Below are 21,010 nucleotides of genomic sequence, written 5' to 3' on the forward strand. Positions count from 1 at the left end.
TGCAAGCCAAATATCCCTCTTCTCTTTATGAATTACCCAGTCTCAGGTATTCCCTTACAGCAATGCAAAACGAACTAAAGCAGATGTATATCCTGTGTTATAAGAGTACATTAGAAGGGTGCCTAACTTGGATGGGGTGGGAAAGCGTGTGTGTGCGTGCGTGTGTGTGTGTGTGTGTGTGTGTGTGTGCGTGCGTGTGTGTGTGTGTGTGTGTGCGTGTGTGTGTGTGTGTGCGTGTGTGTGTGTGTGTGTGTCAGAGAGAGAGAGAGACAAAGACAGAGACAGAGAGGTATCAGGGAAGGCTTTTCAGAAGAGAAAGCGTCTGAGCTGGTGATGACATTTCTCATTTAACTCTTACAACAAGCCCAGAGGAGATTAATGATAAGAAAATGTCAAGCCTAGGTCTGGTGTCAAAAGCCTACATTCATAACCATTTCTACTGTTGTGCAGCACTGGAAAGATGATAAGTAGCTAACCAGATGGCAAAGTTTAGGGAGAGAGAAAGTCAGTGCAGCTAAGCAGTCTGGATAGAACACAGGACACAAGGTGATAAAATGGTGACAGACGGGGCTCAGAAGTAGGCAGGAATAAAATAATGAGAAGGGGTCTTTTACACTAAGAACTCTGAATTTTCTTCTGAAGGGACTTATAAGTCACTGAAGTTTAAGTAAATGATATACTTTTTAAAACAATCATCTTGGAAGCAGGCTGGTGAGCCAACTGAAATCAGAGATTGCTGCTAGACAGTTGTCCAGGCAAGCAATTAACACGTGCCTAAACTTCAGATCTATGAATGGGTATGAGCAGGGAAGGATGGAATAAAAATATGTTAAGGGAGTAGAACCAACAGGACTCTGTAACAGATAAAGGGGTTGAGAAAACAGTAATCAAGAATGACTTTCAGGTTTTTTATTTAGCAACTAGATAGACGGTGGTGCTACTGGTTGAAATAAGGAGTAAAAGAAACTTAGTACTTTTGAAAGAAGAAAGTTCTAGGCATGGTAACTTGATGTTTGTGAAAACCATAAATGTAGATATCTAGTGGAAAGGATATAAGGACTTAAATTCAGAGAAAATGTCTGGTCTGGACCTAAAGATTTAGAAGCTATCCCTGAATAAGTGACAGTTGATGTTACTGGAATGAATGAGTACATAGAATGAGATGAAAATACTGGAAAATCAATGGTAAGGGAACAGATGGAGGAGGGAAGTTCACAAAGAAGACTGTAAGGCCACGGAGGTAGGAGAAAAATGTGAAAGAATGTGAAATAAGAGATGAGAGATTGTAAATCAGTGGTTAGTAGGTACCATGGTAAGATATGATCCACCAAGTCCACCAATCAGGATGTCACTGAGGGCTGAGGCAAAAGCAAATTCTGTGGACTGATGGTCAGAGAGGACTGCACCAGGTTAAGGAATTAATGGAAGTAAGTAAAGAGCAAAGAGAATAGACATTTTCAAAATACTTAGACGTTGAGGGAAAGAAAAAGAAGAGGATGTCCAAAAACTCCCACTTGGTATTATGGGCATCTGAAAAACTGGAATATATATTCAGCAATTACTCTATAAATGATGTCTCACTTGTTAAACTAGAAATTCAGTATGTTGGTATACATTTTCAGAGCTTGAAGCTTGTCATATTTTCAGTTCTACAGAAATTTCCTATGTGTATATGCAGTAATATATTTCATTAATAGAAAACAAACATGATTAACTATAAGTATATACTCCACTGAAATAAGAGTTTATTCAATTTCTGGCTTGAAATAGGTTGAAATGTCTTAAGTTTTTATATTATATAGATTGTTATCCACATATTTTGAACATACACACAGTATAGGATAGTCTAGCTGTATACCCATTTCCTCAAAATTAGAACCAAAAATAACCACTAAAGTAGGAAATAGCAAGGAATATTCCAAATACTTCAAATCTGAAAAAGAGGAAAATTGAACTCTTTTGGGGGGGAATGGAGTGTCCATTACTTTTTACCTTCTCCAATTCTAGAATCTGTTGCTTCTGCTCTTCATCCAGACTTTGGGTTTTGCTTTGCAAAAAAGCTCTTTCCTCTTCAAGTTGAGATAATCTCTCATTGGCTCTCGATTTTTCTGATTCTAAATCTTTAATCGTAACTTCTTGGGTCATTTGAGTTGCTTGAAGCATTCCAATATGACCTATCCCCCCCAAAAGAAAATCCCTTCAATTTAAAAATCAGTTGTACTATGAGATAAACAGTTTATATTTAATAACACAACTGTACTTTATACTTAAGTAAAATAAACGGTCTATATGTACAAATTTTCCTTTTGTTTCTTCACTACATAAAATGGAAATACGTATATGAAAATACTTATTAGCATATTAGAATAAATTAAAATGCCATTTTCACATGATTAATGTTGCTTCCTGCACCTCGCACCGTTTTACTGCTTTTTTTTTTGAAGACTGCAAGCTAAACAGGTTGAAATAGGCACAACTCCTCAGGGCTTCATAAAAAAGTCTCCTGGGAATAAAAGAAGGAGGGAGAGGATGCACTGACTGATACTGTGGGGTCAAATGAGTGATTTGTTCTTTTCTAATCTCTTTATTTTTAAGTTCTAACATAAAGAGGAAAAAATCTGTATGTAGGAAACAAAGATGGCAGATAGCAGTTTGGTTGAAACTGAATTTGTTTCAGGCAAGAGGCCAGATAAAGACCTAAAGTGGAGCCTGTAATCCCAGCTACTTGGGAGGCTGAGGTGGGAGGATTGTTTGAGCCCAGGAGTTCAAGGTTGCAGTGAACTATGACTGCACCTGTAACAGTCACTGCACTATGGCCTGCAACATGGCAAGACCTCGTCTCCAAATAAAAACAACCAACCAACCAAAAACTAAGGTGGTATAAGACACAGATAAAGACAGCAAGGTTATGAAAGAATCTTTTAAATGACAGCAATAAGCAGGGAACATGGAGAAAAATCAGGAGAGAGACAGAGAGATGAAGAGTGAGTGAAGAAAAAGGTCTCATAGAAAGGATAGTTTAAGGCAGAGGTCCTCAAAGTACCCGGGACCAGCATCACCTGCATCACCTGGGAACTCTGGTTAGAAATGTGACCCACCCCAGACCTACTGAATCAGAAACTCTGAGGGTGGGGCCCAGCATCTGTAGTTTCACAAACCCTTCAGGTCATTCCAATGTGCACTAAAGGTTATTAAAAACAACCATTTTAGAGGAAGGAAAATCTGAGATTCACTGATAAGCCAATCAAAATCAAACGAGATCCTCAAAGAACCAGCTCAAACAGCCTTCCTGGGCACACTAAACACTTAGACAAAATATAACTTCAGAACTGACACAAGTCACCCACCTCCTCCAGTAATGGCTGTGAAACAGCATACCAGCCACTCAAGAAATACGCAAGTCAGCTTTAGTATATAAAAATGAACCTTAGTAACAAGCCCTAAGAAATGAACTGCTATAATTTACATATAGTTCAATTAATTTAAACACTTTAAAATGTATATTTTTTCAGTGAGGCCTCATCTTTAAAAAAGTTAGCCCGTGGCATACCTAGAGTCCCAGCTACTGGGGAGGCTAAGGCGAGAGGACTACTTAAGCCCAGGAGTTTGAGGCTGCAGTGAGCTATGATCATGCTACTGCACTCTAGCCTGAGCAACAAACAGAGCAAGATCCCATCTCTAAAAACTAAACAAATGCTGGCATGGTGGCTCACACCTGAAATCTCAGCACTTTGGGAGGCCAAGGTGGGAGGACTGCTAGAGCCCAGGAGTTTGAGACCACTCTAGGCAACATGGCAAGACCCCGTCTTTACAAAAAATTAAAAAATTAGCCAGCCAAGGTTGCGCATGTCTGTGGTCCCAGCTACTCAGGAAGCTGAAGTGGGAGGATCACTTGAGCCCAGGAGGTCCAGGCTACAGTGAGTTGTTTTCATGCCACTGCACTCCAGCCTAGGTGACAGAACAAGACTTTGTCTCAAAAAAATAAATAAAATAAATAAATATATATATACGTGTGTGTGTGTGTGTGTGTGTATATATATATATATTTTTTTTTTGGAACGGAGTCTCGCTCTGTCACCCAGGCTGGAGTGCGGTGGTGTGATCTCCGCTCACTGCAAGCTCTGCTGCCTCCCAGGTTCATGCTATTCTCCTGCCTCAGCCTCCCGAGTAGCTGGGACTACAGGCGCCCACCACAACGCCCGGCTAATTTTTTTGTATTTTTAGTAGAGACGCGGTTTCACCATGTTAGCCAGGATGGTCTCAATCTCCTGATCTTGTGATCTGCCGGCCTCAGCCTCCCAAACTGCTGGGATTACAGGTGTGAGCCACCGCGCCCAGACAATAAAATGTATGTTTTTAAAGGACAACACCTCTTGAAAAGTGTGCTTCATTTTTCTTTCTTTTTTTTTTTTTTGTTATACTCTTGCTCTGTTGCTCAGGCTGAAGTACACTGGCACAATCTCGGCTCACTGCAACCTCTGCCACCAGGTTCAAGTTATTCTCATGCCTCAGCCTCCTAAGTAGCTGGAATTACAAGCATGCACCACCATGCCCAGCTAATTTTTGTTATTTTTAGTAGAGATGGGGTTTTGCCATGTTGGCCAGGCTGGTCTCCAACTTCTGACCGCAAGTGATCTGCCCACCTTGGCCTCCCAAAGCACTGGGATTACAGGTGTAAGCCACCACGCCCAGCCTGTTTTTCTTTCAGTGACTAATTTATTGGTATTTTACCTGCTAACTCTCAAGTTTTCTATAAAAATATATTCCTAAAAATAAAAAAAAAAGTTATTTGTGTATCTTATAAGTAATTACTAAGATATTGAGTCCTTTAACATATTTACAGTTTAAGTAGTTTTAAAATATTAGAAGAAAAAAAATTGCTACCTTAAATTAACATTTAAGTGTTGGGGCCGGACATGGTGGCTCATGCCTGTAATCCCAGCACTCTGGGAGGCCGAGGCGGGGGTACTGCCTGAGCTCAGGAGTTCGAGACCAGACTGGGCAACACAGCGAAACTCCATCTCTACTAAAAATACAAAAAAATTAGCCAGGCGTGGCAGCGTGTGTCTGTAGTCCCAGCTACTCAAGGCTGAGGCAGGAGACCTGCTTGAACCCAGGAGACAGAGGTTGCAGTGAGCCGAGATTGCGCCACTGCACTCCAGTCCAGGCAACAGAGCAAGACTCTGTCTCCAAAAAAAAAAAAAAAAAAGTGTTGTGTTGGTTTTAGCTAAGCATTACATCAAAAACTGTGGTCAGACATACTAGCTTTGAGGACAAGATCTGAAGCTTGCTGTTGTAAACGTTCTCTGGCAGCTGCTAGCTCACTTTCCACTTCTTTGTGCTTGCTTAATAGGGCCATTTCTCCCTCCTTGGCATCATCAAGCTGTTTTTGAAGACCCTAAGAAAGATTAAATAGCCATTATTAAAATGCAGGAATAATACTAATTCATTTAAATTATAAGGGTCAGTTTTCTCCTATTAGAAGTCATACTAAAGTATATACCAATTTTTAAATCTGTAAGTATTGGTGACTTATAACTTGATATTTTCATAAGCCACATGACCCAATCAGAAAAGGCTATTTTACACTTTCTAATCCATTCTAATGTTGCACAGGTATTAAAAACATGGTTACGAAATTTTCTAAGCCAACAAAACAAAACTTGTGGACTTCCAGCATTTTTGCCCCCAGACTTGTGCAATACCCCTATTAAATTCAGGTTTAGAAAGTAACCTGAATTACTTTCTAATTGAGTTGAGGACATGCAACTTTGTGCAGAAGCCCAGCATGTCCAACGCATAGTGACCATGTCTAGAGAAGTCAAAGAGATTAGAAGGGAATTTGAAGAAAAACTGCGGAGCTTTGGACAGCTTCAAGTACAGTTTGAAAAATTTCTCGATCAGTGTCTAAATATCAGCTAGCAGACAAACCATTATTAGAGAAAGGAAAAGAAAAAAATGTATTTAAACTTTAAGCCCAATATTAAAATCCTTTTGTAAATAATTAGCAATATTTTCCCCCAGAAACGGTATTATCTCGCTAAGCTCACTCACCCAGGCTGGTTTCTAACACCTGGCCTGACGCGATCCTCCTGCCTGGACCCCCCAAAGTGCTGGGATTACAGGTGTGTACCACTGTGCCCAGTCAATAATTAACAAGGTTTTAAGCTTGTCTTTTTGGGCCCCTAACATCTGAAATTCTGAAATAACAACTACAGGGTAATATAAATTATCCTGTCATTGATTTTTCTCACAGAGAAAAAGCAGGAAAGTTAAAAAAAAAAAAAAAAGTCTAAGTGGTGTGATTCTAAGTGGGTCAGACTGCTCTCTAGCCTACAAAATACATATATTTAAAAGAAAAAAAATCTATGTGTTGAATATAATATTCTTTACTTACCTGAACATTGTTCTCTGCTGTGGCAAGTGCCGTCTGAAGCTTTTGGCATTTGTCAAGAAGACTTCCAGCTTCATCCTGTACCATCTGTAACTCTGTCTTTAATTTTCCTATGGTTTTTCGTAAAATTGCTTCTTGTCCCTGAAATTCTTTTCTAAGATCAGCTTCCTTTTCTTTGCTGGCCTGGAGGCTTTCTGCTGTAAAAAGCTGTGACCTTTTCAAAGTGTCAAGCTCACGCTCATAAAAGGACTGAGCTTTATTCAACTTGCCTTCATAATCCTCAATTAGTTTCTTCTGTTCAAGTCTTAGCTCCTCAAGCGTTTTGTTTAAGGACTCCACCTCCATTCTGTGTAGTTCCTCTGCCTTCTCCTGCCCTTTATTTACTGAGGCACTGTGATCCTGCTGTGACTTCAATAGCTCTTGTATCTCCCGTCTGTGAGCAGTCCGCAGGTCTTCCAATGCCAATCGTTTGTCTTTTTCAAACTGTACCTGAAGCTGTCCAAAGCTCCGTAATTTTTCTTCAAATTTCCTTCTAATCTCTTCGACTTCTCTAGACATGGTCACTATGCGTTGCACATGCTGGGCTTCTGCACAAAGTTGCATGTCCTCAACTCTGTGCTTATAAGCTTCAAATTCTGTCAAAGCCTGCTGCTTCATTTTTATGTGATCTTCTAATGATGCTTCTAAAACTTGAATCTTTCTTCTAAGGTCTAGCTCCTCTGTTACTTTGCTTTTATACTGCAATATTTTTTCTCTTGTTTCTGCAAGAATTTGTTGAATTTCTTCTTCATGAGCATCTTTGAGGGCTTGAATTGCAGATTCATGCTCATCATTTTTAGTGTTTAAAGCATATATTACCTGCATGGTTTTGAATAAGAAGGGAGAATAATTGTGAATCCATATTATTTTCTAACTTGAAGTTAATTCTTTCATTTGGATTGACATTTTTCTATGCAACACAATATTGGCCACGGCTAATGTTAAATACAGAAACTTGACGCAATTGTTTTTGTACTCAGAGAATTGATTTGCTTAGCAAATTTCTATCAGCACAATCTTAAGATTTGTATTTAAAGACTTTTTGGTTATAATTTTAAAGCATTCAATTTAAGACTGTCTTTTACTACAAATGAAACAGTGAGGAGGAAATGGACAAAGGAGGCAATTGGCCTAAAAGAAAGGAGTTCTCGTATGTCCCAATCTAGCTTACCAGGGACTGTGAAGGGGTGTTCAGGAGAAAAAGCCTCATAGTAAGACTCTGCCCTATGTTGGTGTCCTAGAGATATGAGAGGCTTCACATGAGGAGAAGTCCTAGGCCCTAAGTCTTCCCAAAAGCCTTTTATCTTTGTAATGGCCTGTTTAAATATTTTAAATTTTAAAATTTCCTTTTCCAATTCCCCTACAGTTTGCTTTTAAAGTTGATCCTCTTCTCTCTTCAAGTTTCTAGTGATCTCTTTATAAAACCCAATTTGTACTTTTTCTCTTCATAATTCAAATGCCATAGTTTTTACTCATTGGCTAATTCTCTCTCTGCCTCCAAGCAACCCAATTCCTTAAGCCAGTGTTTTGAGTACAGGTCTTTATTTTCATTTTAGTTTCTAGGTTTTAATGATTTCACTGAGATGTCCCAACCTTAATTTCAAATGACAACACATTCCCTCTACAGTAACACTCTCCTTCCTTCCCTCTGTTCCTTGGATGCCCTCCATCATACCACTGTGGTCACACGGTGAAATATTCATGACTGTTATTTAAGGCTTAGAGATGTGTCCACTTTCTTTCCCCTGAAGCGAAAAGAAGTAAACACTATACAATCAAAAAATCAGCAGCTAAAAATCAGTGTCTGGAGATTTGCTCATTTTAATGTGATATTACTCTGACTTTAGAAATGAATTCCAGCATCAGACACCAAAAACTGCAGTTATGATGGAAAAGTGTTGCCATTTTTTGTAGAGAAATTATTCATGCAGCCTGAGGCAACTGTGGCGGACTGGCTGGCTCTCCAAATACCACAGTAACTCCAGATCCTACTTGCTAAAGATAGGCTGTCACTCTCTGGGACTGCAGTTGTGCTTGCAGAAGAAACAAGAAGCCTGCCTCACCACAGGGGCATCACTTTCTCCACACAGGGCTTTGTCTTCCAGATCCAGTGGCCCTGTCCATATACTCGCTTGCTCTGCCATCATACTGAAGGCAAAAACATTGAGAGATAGCAGGAACCCATCTGTCTTGCCATGCTATCCCTTTTTGCAAAGTCTACAGGAAAAAATGTGAACAGGAATACCTATTCACATTCTGTTTTTTAAAAAACTCTAATTTCAAATTCCAAATTATGTCCCCAATAAGTTAACACAGATCCCAAGGAGGACTCCTTCATTTACACACTTACACGTAAAGGTAGCCTCTAAGCCAAGAAAGCTTCCTATTCCCATCCTCTTGGGTTATATCCACCCACCAAGTCAAATGGTCATAAAACACTGAAAGGATCTCTGATATAACAAGGGTACCAAAAATAAAATTCTAAGCCCCCCAACCGATTAAATGGACCCACCTCTTAGCCAAGTAGACCCCAAAGAAAACTGAAAAACTAGTTTAGGCCATGACTGAAAGGGAGGGGTCAGACATGTCTCATTATGGATTGGACATGCTGGGCTTTTCTGCACTCTACACTTCGGAGTTTAGACACAACTGACTGATGTTAACATTAAAACAGAGATCATAAGACTGACAAAACAGACTCTTCATAGCAATAAAATACCAAATTCCAAACAACATCATGTGATGCTATACGAAGAGTTACGTTAGAGTTTGGTATTTTATTGCAGGCCCTGAAGAAAATCAAAGTATTTTCCCCTAAAATTTTTTTGTTTGACATTCCATATTCTGAAATGGCCCTGTAAAGCTGCCTCCTGTAAACTAAATTTGCGTTCTGTAGGGAATCTCCTTCCCATACTAGGTCTTCTCCAGAGAGCATGACACCTTTTAAGGTCTGATAAGAGACATTTACCACCTATTCCCTCTGAGGCCTGTTACCTGGAGGTTTCATCTACATGACAAGAACCTTGGCTTCCACAACCCCCTTATCTAACTAAACTCAAGCATTTCTTTATGTTGAATTCAACTCTTTAGTCAGGGCTTACCTCTTTCAACAAATTGCCAATCAGGAAATCTTTGAATCCACCTATGACCTAAAATCTCTCTCACGCCCACCTAGAGATGTCCCGCTTTCCAGGCTGAACATTATATATACTGATTAATGTCTTTGCCTGTAACTTCTGTCTCCCTACAATGTATAAAACCAAGTTATAACCTTGGGCATATGTTCTCAAGACTCCCTGAGGCTGTGTCACAGACCATGGTCCTTAAGGTTGGCAAAATAAACCACTAAATTGATTGAGACCTGTCTCACATACTTTTTGGTTTACATAAGAAATATATATTTGTTCTCTGCCCCCAGTTCCTGACTGTTAGGCAGGGACCCAGACCCGACATGGCAGCGCCACTCGGCGTAGCAGGCCCTTTGTTCGAGCAGGCCCTTTGTTTCGAGACTTCCCTCCCTCTTTGAACACACCCTCAGACTTACATACATCAGAGGTTCCAGCTGGGCAGTCACATTCCCCCATGACCTGCAGCTCACTTGCATTCCACAAGTTCGTAAACAGCAGTTTCAGTTGACAGTTTCCAAAGACCCCTTCCTCATGACCCTTACTCAACTCCTGCCCTAGTAGTTTCAAGACCCCCCAGGCTCTGTTTGCACAACCAGCTTCCCTACCTCTCAGGCTATAAGAAGCCCCTACCCTCCTCCCTTAGCGCGACTTCCTCGGCCCACGCCTTTGGACCGAGGAACCTCGCCTGCAAGCCCTAATAAAAGGCTATTCTCACTGCCATTTGCCTTGTGTCTTCATTCCCAGTTCGGCTCCAGCCTTAGTTTACCCTTACACTGACATAGAGCTCCTAAGACTTTTGTAATTTCCTGTGCAATAGGATCATGGGACACCGCGAAATATAGCTGGGACCGCACCTCTCCTTTTAGGGACCTGCAAACCCCCAAACATGGAAATAAAGGAAAATCCCAAAGTTCCTTTAAGAAAAATTCCAGGAGGACGGTTCCAAGATAGCCGAATAGTAACAGCTGCAGTCTATAGCTCTGAGCGTGAGCGATGCAGAAGACGGGTGATTTCTGCATTTCCAACTGAGGTACCGAGTTCATCTCACTGGGGCGTGTCAGACAGTGGGTGCAGGACAGTGGGTGCAGGACAGTGGGTGCAGCCCACCGAGTGAGAGCCGAAGCAGGGCGGGCATCACCTCACCCGGGAAGTGCAAGGGGTCAGGGAATTCCCCTTCCTAGCCAAGGGAAGCTGTGACAGATGGCACCTGGAAAATTGGGTCACTCCCACCCTAATACTGCGCTTTTCCAATGGTCTTAGCAAACAGCACACCAGGAGGTTATATCCCATGCCTGGCACGGAGGGTCCCACGCCCACAGAGCCTCACTCATTGCTAGCACAGCAGTCTGAGATCAAACTGCAAGGCGGCAGGGAGGCTGAGGGAGGGGTGCCCACCATTGCTGAGGCTTGAGTAGGCAAAAAAAAGCAGCTGAGAAGCTCGAACTGGGTGGAGCCCACCACAGCTCAAGGAGGCCTGCCTGCCTCTGTAGACTCCTCCTCTGGGAGCAGAGCATAGCCAAACAAAAGGCAGCAGAAACCTCTGCAGACGTAAATGTCCCTGTCTGATGGCTTTGAAGAAAGCAGTGGTTCTCCCAGCACGGAGTTTGAGATCTGAGAACAGACAGACTGCCTCCCCAAGTGGGTCCCTGACCCCCGGGCAGCCTAACTGGGAGGCACCCCTGAGAAGGGGCAGACTGATACCTCACAGGGCTCGGTACCCCTCTGAGATGAAGCTTCCAGAGGAACAATCAGGCAGGAATATTTGCTGTTCAGCAATATTCACTGTTCTGCAGCCTCTGCTGCTGATACCCAGCCAAACAGGGTCTGGAGTAGACCTCTAGCAAACTCCAACAGACCTGCAGTTGAGGGTCCTCAATGTTTGAAGGAAAGCTAACAAACAGAAAGGACATCCACACCAAAACCCCATCTGTACGTCACCATCATCAAAGACCAAAGGTAGATAAAACCACAAAGATGGGGAAAAGACAGAGCAGAAAAGCTGAAAATTCTAAAAATTAGAGCACCTCTCCCCCTCCAAAGGAAAGCACTCCTCGCCAGCAATGGAACAAAACTGGATGGAGAATGACTTTGACGAGTTGAGAGAAGAAGGCTTCAGACGATCAAACTTCTCCGAGCTAAAGGAGGAAGTTCGAACCCATTGCAAAGAAGCTAAAAACCTTGAAAAAAGATTAGACGAATGGCTAAATAGAATAACCAGTGTAGAGATGTCCTTAAATGACCTGATGGAGCTGAGAACCACGGCACGAGAACTACATGATGAATGCACAAGCTTCAGTAGCCAATCTGATCAACTGGAAGAAAGGGAATCAGTGACTGAAGAGCAAATGAATGAAATGGAGTGAGAAGAGAAGTTTCGAGAAAAAAGAGTAAAAAGAAATGAACAAAGCCTCCAAGAAATATGGGACTATGTGAAAAGAACAAATCTACGTCTGATTGGTGTACCTGAAAGTGATGGGGAGAATGGAACCAAGTTGGAAAACACTTTGCAGGATGCTATCCAGGAGAACTTCCCCAACCTAGTAAGGCAGGCCAACATTCAAATTCAAGAAATACAGAGAACGCCACAAAGATACTCCTCGAGAAGAGCAACTCCAAGACACATCAGATTCACCAAAGTGGAAATGAAGGAAAAAATGTTAAGGGCAGCCAGAGAGAAAGGTCAGGTTATCCACAAAGGGAAGCCCATCAGACTAACAGCAGATCTCTTGGCAGAAACTCTACAAGCCAGAAGAGAGTTGGGGCCAATATTCAACATTCTTAAAGAAAAGAATTTTAAACCCAGAATTTCATATCCAGCCAAACTAAGCTTCATAAGTGAAGGAGAAATAAAATCCTTTACAGACAAGCAAATGCTTAGAGATTTTGTCACCACCAGGCCTGCCCTACAAGAGCTCCTAAAGGAAGCACTAAACATGGAAAGGAACAACCAGTACCAGCCATTGCAAAAACATGCCAAAATGTAAAGACCATTGCTGTTAGGAAGAAATTGCATCAATTAACGAGCAAAATAACCAGCTAACATCACAATGACAGGATCAAATTCACACATAACAATAATAACCTTAAACATAAATAGGCTAAACGCTCCAATCAAAAGACACAGACTGGCAAATTGGATAAAGAGTCAACACCCATCAGTCTGCTGTATTCAGGAGACCCATCTCACATGCAGAGACATACATAGGCTCAAAATAAAGGGATGGAGGAAGATCTACCAAGCAAATGGAGAACAAAAAAAAGCAGGGGTTGCAATCCTAGTCTCTGATAAAACAGACTTTAAACCATCAAAGATCAAAAGAGACAAAGAAGGCCATTACATAATGGTAAAGGGATCAATTCATCAAGAAGAGCTAACTATCCTAAATATATATGCACCCAATACAGGAGCACCCAGATTCATAAAGCAAGTCCTTAGAGACTTACAAAGAGACTTAGAATCTCACATAATAAGAGAGACTTTAACACCCTACTGTCAACATTAGACAGATTAACAAGACAGAAAGTTAACAAGGCTATCCAGGAATTGAACTCAGCTCTGCACCAAGCGGACCTAATAGACATGTACAGAACTCTCCACCCCAAATCAAAAGAATATACATTCTTCTCAGCACCACATTGCACTTATTTCAAAATTGACCACATAGTTAAGTAAAGCACTTCTCAGCAAATGTAAAAGAATAGAAATTATAACAAACTGTCCCTCAGACTACACTGCAATCGAACTAGAACTCAGGACTAAGAAACTCACTCAAAACCACTCAAATACATAGAAGTTGAACAACCTGCTCCTGAATGACTACTGGGTACATAATAAAATGAAGGCAGAAATAAAGATGTTCTTTGAAACCAAAGAGAACAAAGACACAACACACCAGAATCTCTGGGACACATTTAAAGCAGTGTGTAGAGGGAAATTTATAGCACTAAATGCCCACAAGAGAAAGCAGGAAAGATCTAAAATGGACACCCTAACATCACAATTAAAAGAATTAGAGAAGCAAGAGCAAATACATTCAAAAGCTAGTAGAAGGAAAGAAATAACTAAGATCAGAGCAGAACTGAAGGAAATACAGACCAAAAAACCCTTCAAAAAATCAATGAATCCAGAAGCTGGTTTTTTGAAAAGATCAACAAAATTGATAGACTGCTAGCAAGACTAATAAAGAAGAAAAGAATTTTTGCAATCTACTCATCTGACAAAGGGCTAATATCCAGAACCTAGAAAGAACTCAAGCAAATTTACGAGAAAAAAACAACCCCATCAAAAAGTGGACAAAGGATATGAACAGACACTTCTTAAAAGAAGACATGCATACAGCCAACACATACATGAAAAAATGCTCGTCACCACTGGCCATCAGAGAAATGCAAATCAAAACCAAAATGAGATACCATCTCACACCAGTTAGAATGGCAATCATTAAAAAGTCAGGAAACAACAGGTGCTGGAGAGGATGTGGAGAAATAGGAACACTTTTACACTGTTGGTGGGATTGTAAACTGGTTCAACCATTGTGGAAAACAGTATGGCGATTCCTCAAGGATCTAGAACTAGAAATACCATATGACCCAGCCATCCCATTACTGGGTATATACCCAAAGGATTATAAATCATGCTGCTATAAAGACACATGCACACGTATGTTTAATGCGGCACTATTCACAATAGCAAAGACTTGGAATCAACCCAAATGTTCATCAGTGACAGACTGGATTAAGAAAATGTGGCACATATACACCATGGAATACTATGCAGCCATAAAAAAGGATTAGTTTGTGTCCTTTGTAGGGACATGGATGCAGCTGGAAACCATCATTCTCAGCAAACTATCACAAGAACAGAAAACCAAATTCCACATATTCTCACTCATAGGTGGGAACTGAACAATGAGATCACTTGGACTCTGGAAGGGGAACATCACACACCGGGGCCTATCATGGGGAGTGGGGAGGGAGGAGGGATGGCATTGTGAGTTATACCTGATGTAAATGACGAGTTGATGGGTGCTGACGAGTTGATGGGTGCAGCAAGCACACCAACATGGCACAAGTATACATATGTAACAAACCTGCACGTTGTGCACATGTACCATAGAACTGAAAGTATAATAAAAGAGAAAAAAATGAATAAAATAAAAATTTTAAAAAAAGAAGGAAAGAGAGAAGAATCAAACAGACACAATAAAAAATGATATAAAAAAAGAGGATATCACCACTGATCCCACAGAAATACAAACTACCATCAGAGAATACTATAAACACCTCTATGCAAATAAACTAGAAAATGTAGAAGAAATGGATAAATTCCTGGACACATACATCCTCCCTAGACTCAACCAGGAAGAAGTTGAATCCCTGAATAGACCAATAAACAGGCTCTGAAATCGAGGCAATAATTAATAGCCTACCAACCAAAAAAAGTCCAGGACCAGACAGATTCACAGCTGAATTCTACCAGAGGTACAAGGAGGAGCTGGTACCATTCCTTCTGAAATTGTTCCAATCAACAGAAAAAGAGGGAATCCTCCCTAACTCATTTTATGAGGCCATTATCATCCTGATACCAAAGCCTGGCAGAGACACAACAAAAACAGAGAATTTTAGACCAATATCCCTGATGAACATCAATGCAAAAATCCTCAATAAAATACTGGCAAACCAAATCCAGCAGCACATCAAAAAGCTTATCTACCACGATCAAGTGGGCTTCATCCCTAGGATGCAAGGCTGGTTCAACATACGCAAATCAATAAACTTAATCCAGCATATAAACAGAACCAAAGACAAAAACCACACAATTATCTCAATAGATGCAGAAAAGGTGTTTGACAAAATTCAACAGCCTTTCATGCTAAAAACGCTCAATAAATTAGGTACTGATGGGACGTACCTCAAAATAGTAAGAGCTATTTATGACAAACCCACAGCCAATATCATACTGAATGGGCAAAAACTGGAAGCATTCCCTTTGAAAACCGGTATAAGACAGGGATGTCCTCTCTCACCACTCCTATTCAACATACTGTTGGAAGTTCTGGCCAGGGCAATCAGGCAGGAGAAAGAAATAAAGGGTATTCAATTAGGAAAAGATGAAGTTAAACTGTCCCTGTTTGCAGATGACATGATTGTATATTTAGAAAAACCTGTCATCTCAGCCCAAAATCTCCTTAAGCTGATAAGAAACTTCAGCAAAGTCTCAGGATACAAAATCAATGTGTAAAAAATCACAAGAATTCTTATATACCAATAACAGACAAACAGAGAGCCAAATCATGAGTGAACTCCCATTCACAATTGCTTCAAAGAGTATAAAATACCTAGGAATCCAACTTACAAGGGATGTGAAGGACCTCTTCAAGGAGAACTATGAAACACTGCTCAACAAAATAAAAGAGGACACAAACAAATGGAAGAACATTCCATGCTCATGGATAGGAAGAATCAACATTGTAAAAATGGCCATACTACCCAAGGTAATTTGTAGATTAATGCCATCCCTATCAAGCTACCAATGACTTTCTTCACAGAATTGGAAAAAACTACTTTAAAGTTCATATGGAACCAAAAAAGAGCCCACATTGCCAAGACAATCCTAAGCCAAAAGAACAAAGCTGGAGGCATCATGCTACCTGACTTCAAACTATACTGCAAGGCTACAGTAACCAAAACAGCATGGTACTGGTACCAAAACACAGATGTAGACTAATGGAACAAAAAAGAGCCCTCAGAAATAATTCCACACATCTACAACTATCTGATCTTTGGCAAACGTGACAAAAACAAGAAACAGGGAAAGGAGTCCCTATTTAATAAAAGGTGCTGGGAAAACTGGCTAGCCATATGTAGAAAGCTGAAACTGAATCCCTTCCTTACACCTTATACAAAAATTAACTGAAGATGGATTAAAGACTTAAATGTTAGACCTAAAACCATATAAACCCTAGTAGAAAACCTAGGCAATACCATTCAGGACATAGGCATGGGCAAGGACTTCATGTCTAAAATACCAAAAGCAATGGCAACAAAAGCCAGAATTGACAAATGGGATCTAATTAAACTAAAGAGCTTCTGCACAGCAAAAGAAACTACCATCAGAGTGAACAGGCAACCTACAGAATGGGAGAAAATTTTTGCAATCTACTCATCTGACAAAGGGCTAATATCTAGAATCTACAAAGAACTCAAACAAACATACAAGAATAAAACAACCCCATTAAAAAGTGCGCAAAGGATATGAACAGACACTTCTCAAAAGAAGACATTTATGCAGTCAACAGACACATGAAAAAATGCTCATCATCACTGGCCATCAGAGAAATGCAAATCAAACCCATAAGATACCATCTCACACCAGTTAGAATGGAGATCATTAAAAAGTCAGGAAACAGCAGGTGTTGGAGAGGATGTGGAGAAATAGGAACACTTTTACACTGTTGGGGGAACTGTAAACTAGTTCAACCATTGTGGAAGACAGTGTGGCGATTCCTCAAGGATCTAGAACTACAAATACCATTTGACCCAGCCATCCCATTACTGGGTATATACCCAAAGGATTATAAATCATGCTGCTATAAAGACACATGCACATGTATGTTTATTGTAGCACTATTCACAATAGCAAAGACTTGGAAACAACCCAAATGTCCATCAATGATAGACTCAATTAAGAAAATGTGGCACATATACACCATGGAATACTATGCAGCCACAAAAAAGGATGAGTTCATGTCCTTTTTAGGGACATGGATGCAGCTGGAAACCATCATTCTCAGCAATCTATCACAAAGACAAAACCAAACACCACATGTTCTCACTCATAGATGAGAACTGAACAATGAGAACACTTGGACACAGAAAGGGGAACATCACACATCGGGGCCTGTCATGGGGTTGGGGGAGCGGGGAGGGATAGCATTAGGAGATATACCTAATGTAAATGACAAGTTAATGGGTATAGGGATAGCATGAGGAGATATACCTAATGTAAATGATGAATTAATGGGTGCAGCACACCAACGTGGCACATATATACATATGTAACAAACCTGCCCGTTGTGCACATGTACCCTAGAACTTAAAGTATAATAAAATAAATAAATAAAAGTAATGGCAAAAACCGCAATTACTTTTGCACCAAGCTGTTCAAAAAAAAATAAAGAAAGAAAGAAAAGAAAAATTCTAGGCATGTAGCTAGTCCCAGAGGTAATTCAGCAACTTGTTAAATGAGAAGGTAATAGTATCCTAAGAACAATAGCCAAGGAAGTTAAAGCTCCAGAGATGTTTGCTTTTCCTATAGAAACTAAAGATAACATCCTAACATACATCCTTGAGTTCTTTTAGAGGCTTGAACCGCCACTGAATGGATCTGCTGGCATACAAACTCCAGATAAGAGGGAAATGAAGACTAAATTTTAGCTATTACCCCTTGTTTTATTAATAAGTTTCTCTCTGAGGAACTTAGAGAAAGTCATTCCCTCAAGGAAGTTAACATTCTTCTACTGAATCAAAATGTTTTAAATAAAGCTTCCCTTCCTTAATCAATTGCAAATCCGAAGAGTTCTGAATCTACCTACCACCTGTGAGTGCCGGCCACTTCAAATGTCCTGCCCTTTTAAGCTGAAGCCAATGTGTAACCTCCTTGTATTGACTTACGATTCAGCCTGTAGCTTCTGCTTTCTTGAAATTTACCCTTGCCTTTAAAAATCCTTGCCTGCAAGCCATCGGGGAGGCTGGATTTGAGCATTTAGCTGCCGGTCCCCCTGCTTAGCGCTCTGCAATAGGCAACTTTCTGTCACTGCAAAAACTTTGAGGTATGCTTTCACTGTGCCAGGTAAGCAGACTCCAGTTCAGGTCTATAACAGCAGAGCTCCTAAATCCCTTGGAATCTCTTGGGTGATACAAGCATCTTTTGTTCTAATGATGTGACTCCTGGTGGGCTCTTGGGATGACCTCAAGATGGGGGCTGGCTGCCAGAGGAACCCATCATGTGACTATACAGTTGGAACTTCCAGCCCCATACAGGGACCTCTAGGGAGGAGATAAGGTCTGAGGGCTGAGTTGATCACCAACAATCAATGATTTAATCAACCACGCCTACATAGTGAAGCCTTCATAAAAACACAAAAGGCAAGTTTCCAGATTTCTGAACACATGGAGGTGCTGGGAGGGTGGCATGCCTGGAAAAGGCACGGAAACTCCATATTCCTTCCCACAGACCCTGTCCTATCCATCTCTTCCATCTAACTAACTTCTTCTGTACCCTATAACTGGGGGTAAACGTGTTTTTCTGAGTTCTGAGAGCCATTCTAGCAAATTAATCCAACCCAAGGGAAGGTAGTGTGAACCCCCTATTTATGTAAGTTTGCAAGAAGAACTTGCAATTGGCATCTGAATGAGGGCAGTGTTGTGGGATTGAGCCTTTAACCTGTGGGATCTGACGCTATCTTCAGGCAGATAGTGTCAGAAATGAACTGAATTATAGTATACTCATTTGGTGTCCACTAGAGAACTGGTTGTTGGGGGAGAAAAGCCACACACATTTTGGTGACCAGAGGTGAGGTGTTATGTGTTCTATCCAGTGTAAGGGTAGGAAAAACTGTTTTTTCCTATCTCAAATAGGGACACTAAGGAAAAACAAGCCAACCAGCCAGAGAGAAGCCCATTTGCTAGAGTGCCTAGAGCAAAGCTGGTATAGGCCACAGGCTTCAGGCCTTTCCAGGGCTGGTCAGTCCTAGCCACAAGGAAGGAAAAGGGAATTCAAAGAGGTAAAATCCAAAGAGGGAACTAAGTCACATCATTAGCATTCTGCTCCAGGAAATGATCTTGGAAAGAACCAGTCCCTGCTGGAATTCATATTTTGGGGATGAAACGAGGGAAGGAGGAAATATGTGAGTTTCCCCTTGTTGAAAATTTATTGAAATAATCTTCTCTTTTTTCTAATATTTAATTTCCCTCGAAGCTTTGATGAATCAGTTCCAGTCCTGCCTCCTTTAATGAGTCTCCATAAGAGTCTATCTTTTCTTTATATCTAGAACCTCCATTGCCTTACCTCACTCACTCCTGATTGTCAGTAAATATGTAATTAAATTTGGAGGAGTCTTGATAAGGTTGGATAGATGCATGAGGATATTAGAGAACCTAAAAAGAAGCTGAAGATATAAAAGCACTGTAGCAGTCAAAAAGGTGAAATTTAAAAAGAAAAACGTACAAATTAAAGCATTAAGTTAGAATAGGATTTAAGTAAATAAAACTAATAAATAAAACAAATAATTTTAAAAATATTACAGTGAGGAGCTTTTATTTCACTTGATATTCTAATGATATTCTAATGCAGGAGTCAGCAAACTACAACATATAAGTCAAATATGGCTGCTGCTTGTCTTTGTATTAATGAATAAAGTATGATTGGAGCACAGTTATGTCCACTTGTTTATGTATTGCCTATAGTTGCTTTCCTACTATGACAGCAAAGTTGAGTAGTTGTGGAAAATACATTATTACCAACTCCTGTTCTAATCTATATATAGACAAGCCATCTTATCAGCCAAAATGGGCAGCCACAAATACAAAATAATAAAAGATCTAAATTTGCACTAGCTTGGTTTACTCCCTATTAAACAGTACAGGGTTCTTTCCACTACCACTCATATACTGAGAAAACCAATTAAGTGATTCTGGAAGCATATTTTATAAAAGAACATATATTCATGCTGACCATATATTGGTATTTTCCAGGGAAAACAATGTTAAATAAGTTTCTAAAAACTTAAAAAAGAAATAACAAAATGAAGCCAAACATAATAACAAATTAAAGTGCTTTCATTAGTGATCACTTGAAATATATCACTACTAAATTATATTATTTTTAAGTAAGAGTGCTACATATGTATTTTCAAGTTGAGCTTAACTGGATATAGTATCCTCCAATTGTTCATTTTTCTATGTAATTATAAAGGTAACTATTTATTAGTATCTTTTTCTGAACACTATTTTTCAGATCAAGGTAATATAAAAATTCCCTGTATTCTTTGAACACACAGAAGATATAACAAAGGTTTGACACTAGACAAAATCACTTAATTTCTTCAAGCTTTGAGTTTCTCAAATATTAAATAAAGATCTTACTTAGTAGCACCATTGATATAAGATCAACCGATCACTGAAATTTCAAAAATTGATGTTATGTAACTATTTTTAAAAATATATGTAAGGCACTAAAACATGGTAAGACTTCCTTATTAGTTGCATTATTTATTTATGGAGACAGTGAGACTAATTTTAAAAGGAACTTTAGTAAATGATCACAATCACTCATAAAATTGGCTATTTTTTTCCAAATAGAAAAAAAATCTCTTAAAGTCTCTTTTCATAAAGTAAAAGACATTAAGAGACATTTGCAGTTTTTATGGAACTATGAACATTCATGGAA

At 39.9% G+C, this 21,010-nt stretch overlaps 1 protein-coding gene across 8 annotated transcripts in view; it reads right to left on the reverse strand.

Moving 5' to 3' along the window:
- Window positions 1-21,010, reverse strand: part of FAM184A (family with sequence similarity 184 member A) — a 124,859-nt gene that overhangs the window by 55,804 nt on the left and 48,045 nt on the right. For all 8 annotated transcript variants that reach the window (XR_013416173.1, XR_001444529.3, XM_077999319.1 and 5 more), the window contains exons 2-4: window positions 6,398-7,252; window positions 5,263-5,398; window positions 1,993-2,174 (exon numbers count right to left, since the gene is read on the reverse strand). Coding sequence is in view for 6 of the 8 variants with exons in the window: in XM_077999319.1 (XP_077855445.1) it covers window positions 1,993-2,174; window positions 5,263-5,398; window positions 6,398-7,252 (1,173 nt within the window). In the remaining 2 variants the exon portion in view is untranslated. The remainder of the gene's footprint in view (window positions 1-1,992; window positions 2,175-5,262; window positions 5,399-6,397; window positions 7,253-21,010) is intronic.

The sequence above is a fragment of the Macaca mulatta genome, chromosome 4, assembly GCF_049350105.2.
Source record: "Macaca mulatta isolate MMU2019108-1 chromosome 4, T2T-MMU8v2.0, whole genome shotgun sequence".
In the NCBI taxonomy this organism is placed as follows: Eukaryota; Metazoa; Chordata; class Mammalia; order Primates; family Cercopithecidae; genus Macaca; species Macaca mulatta.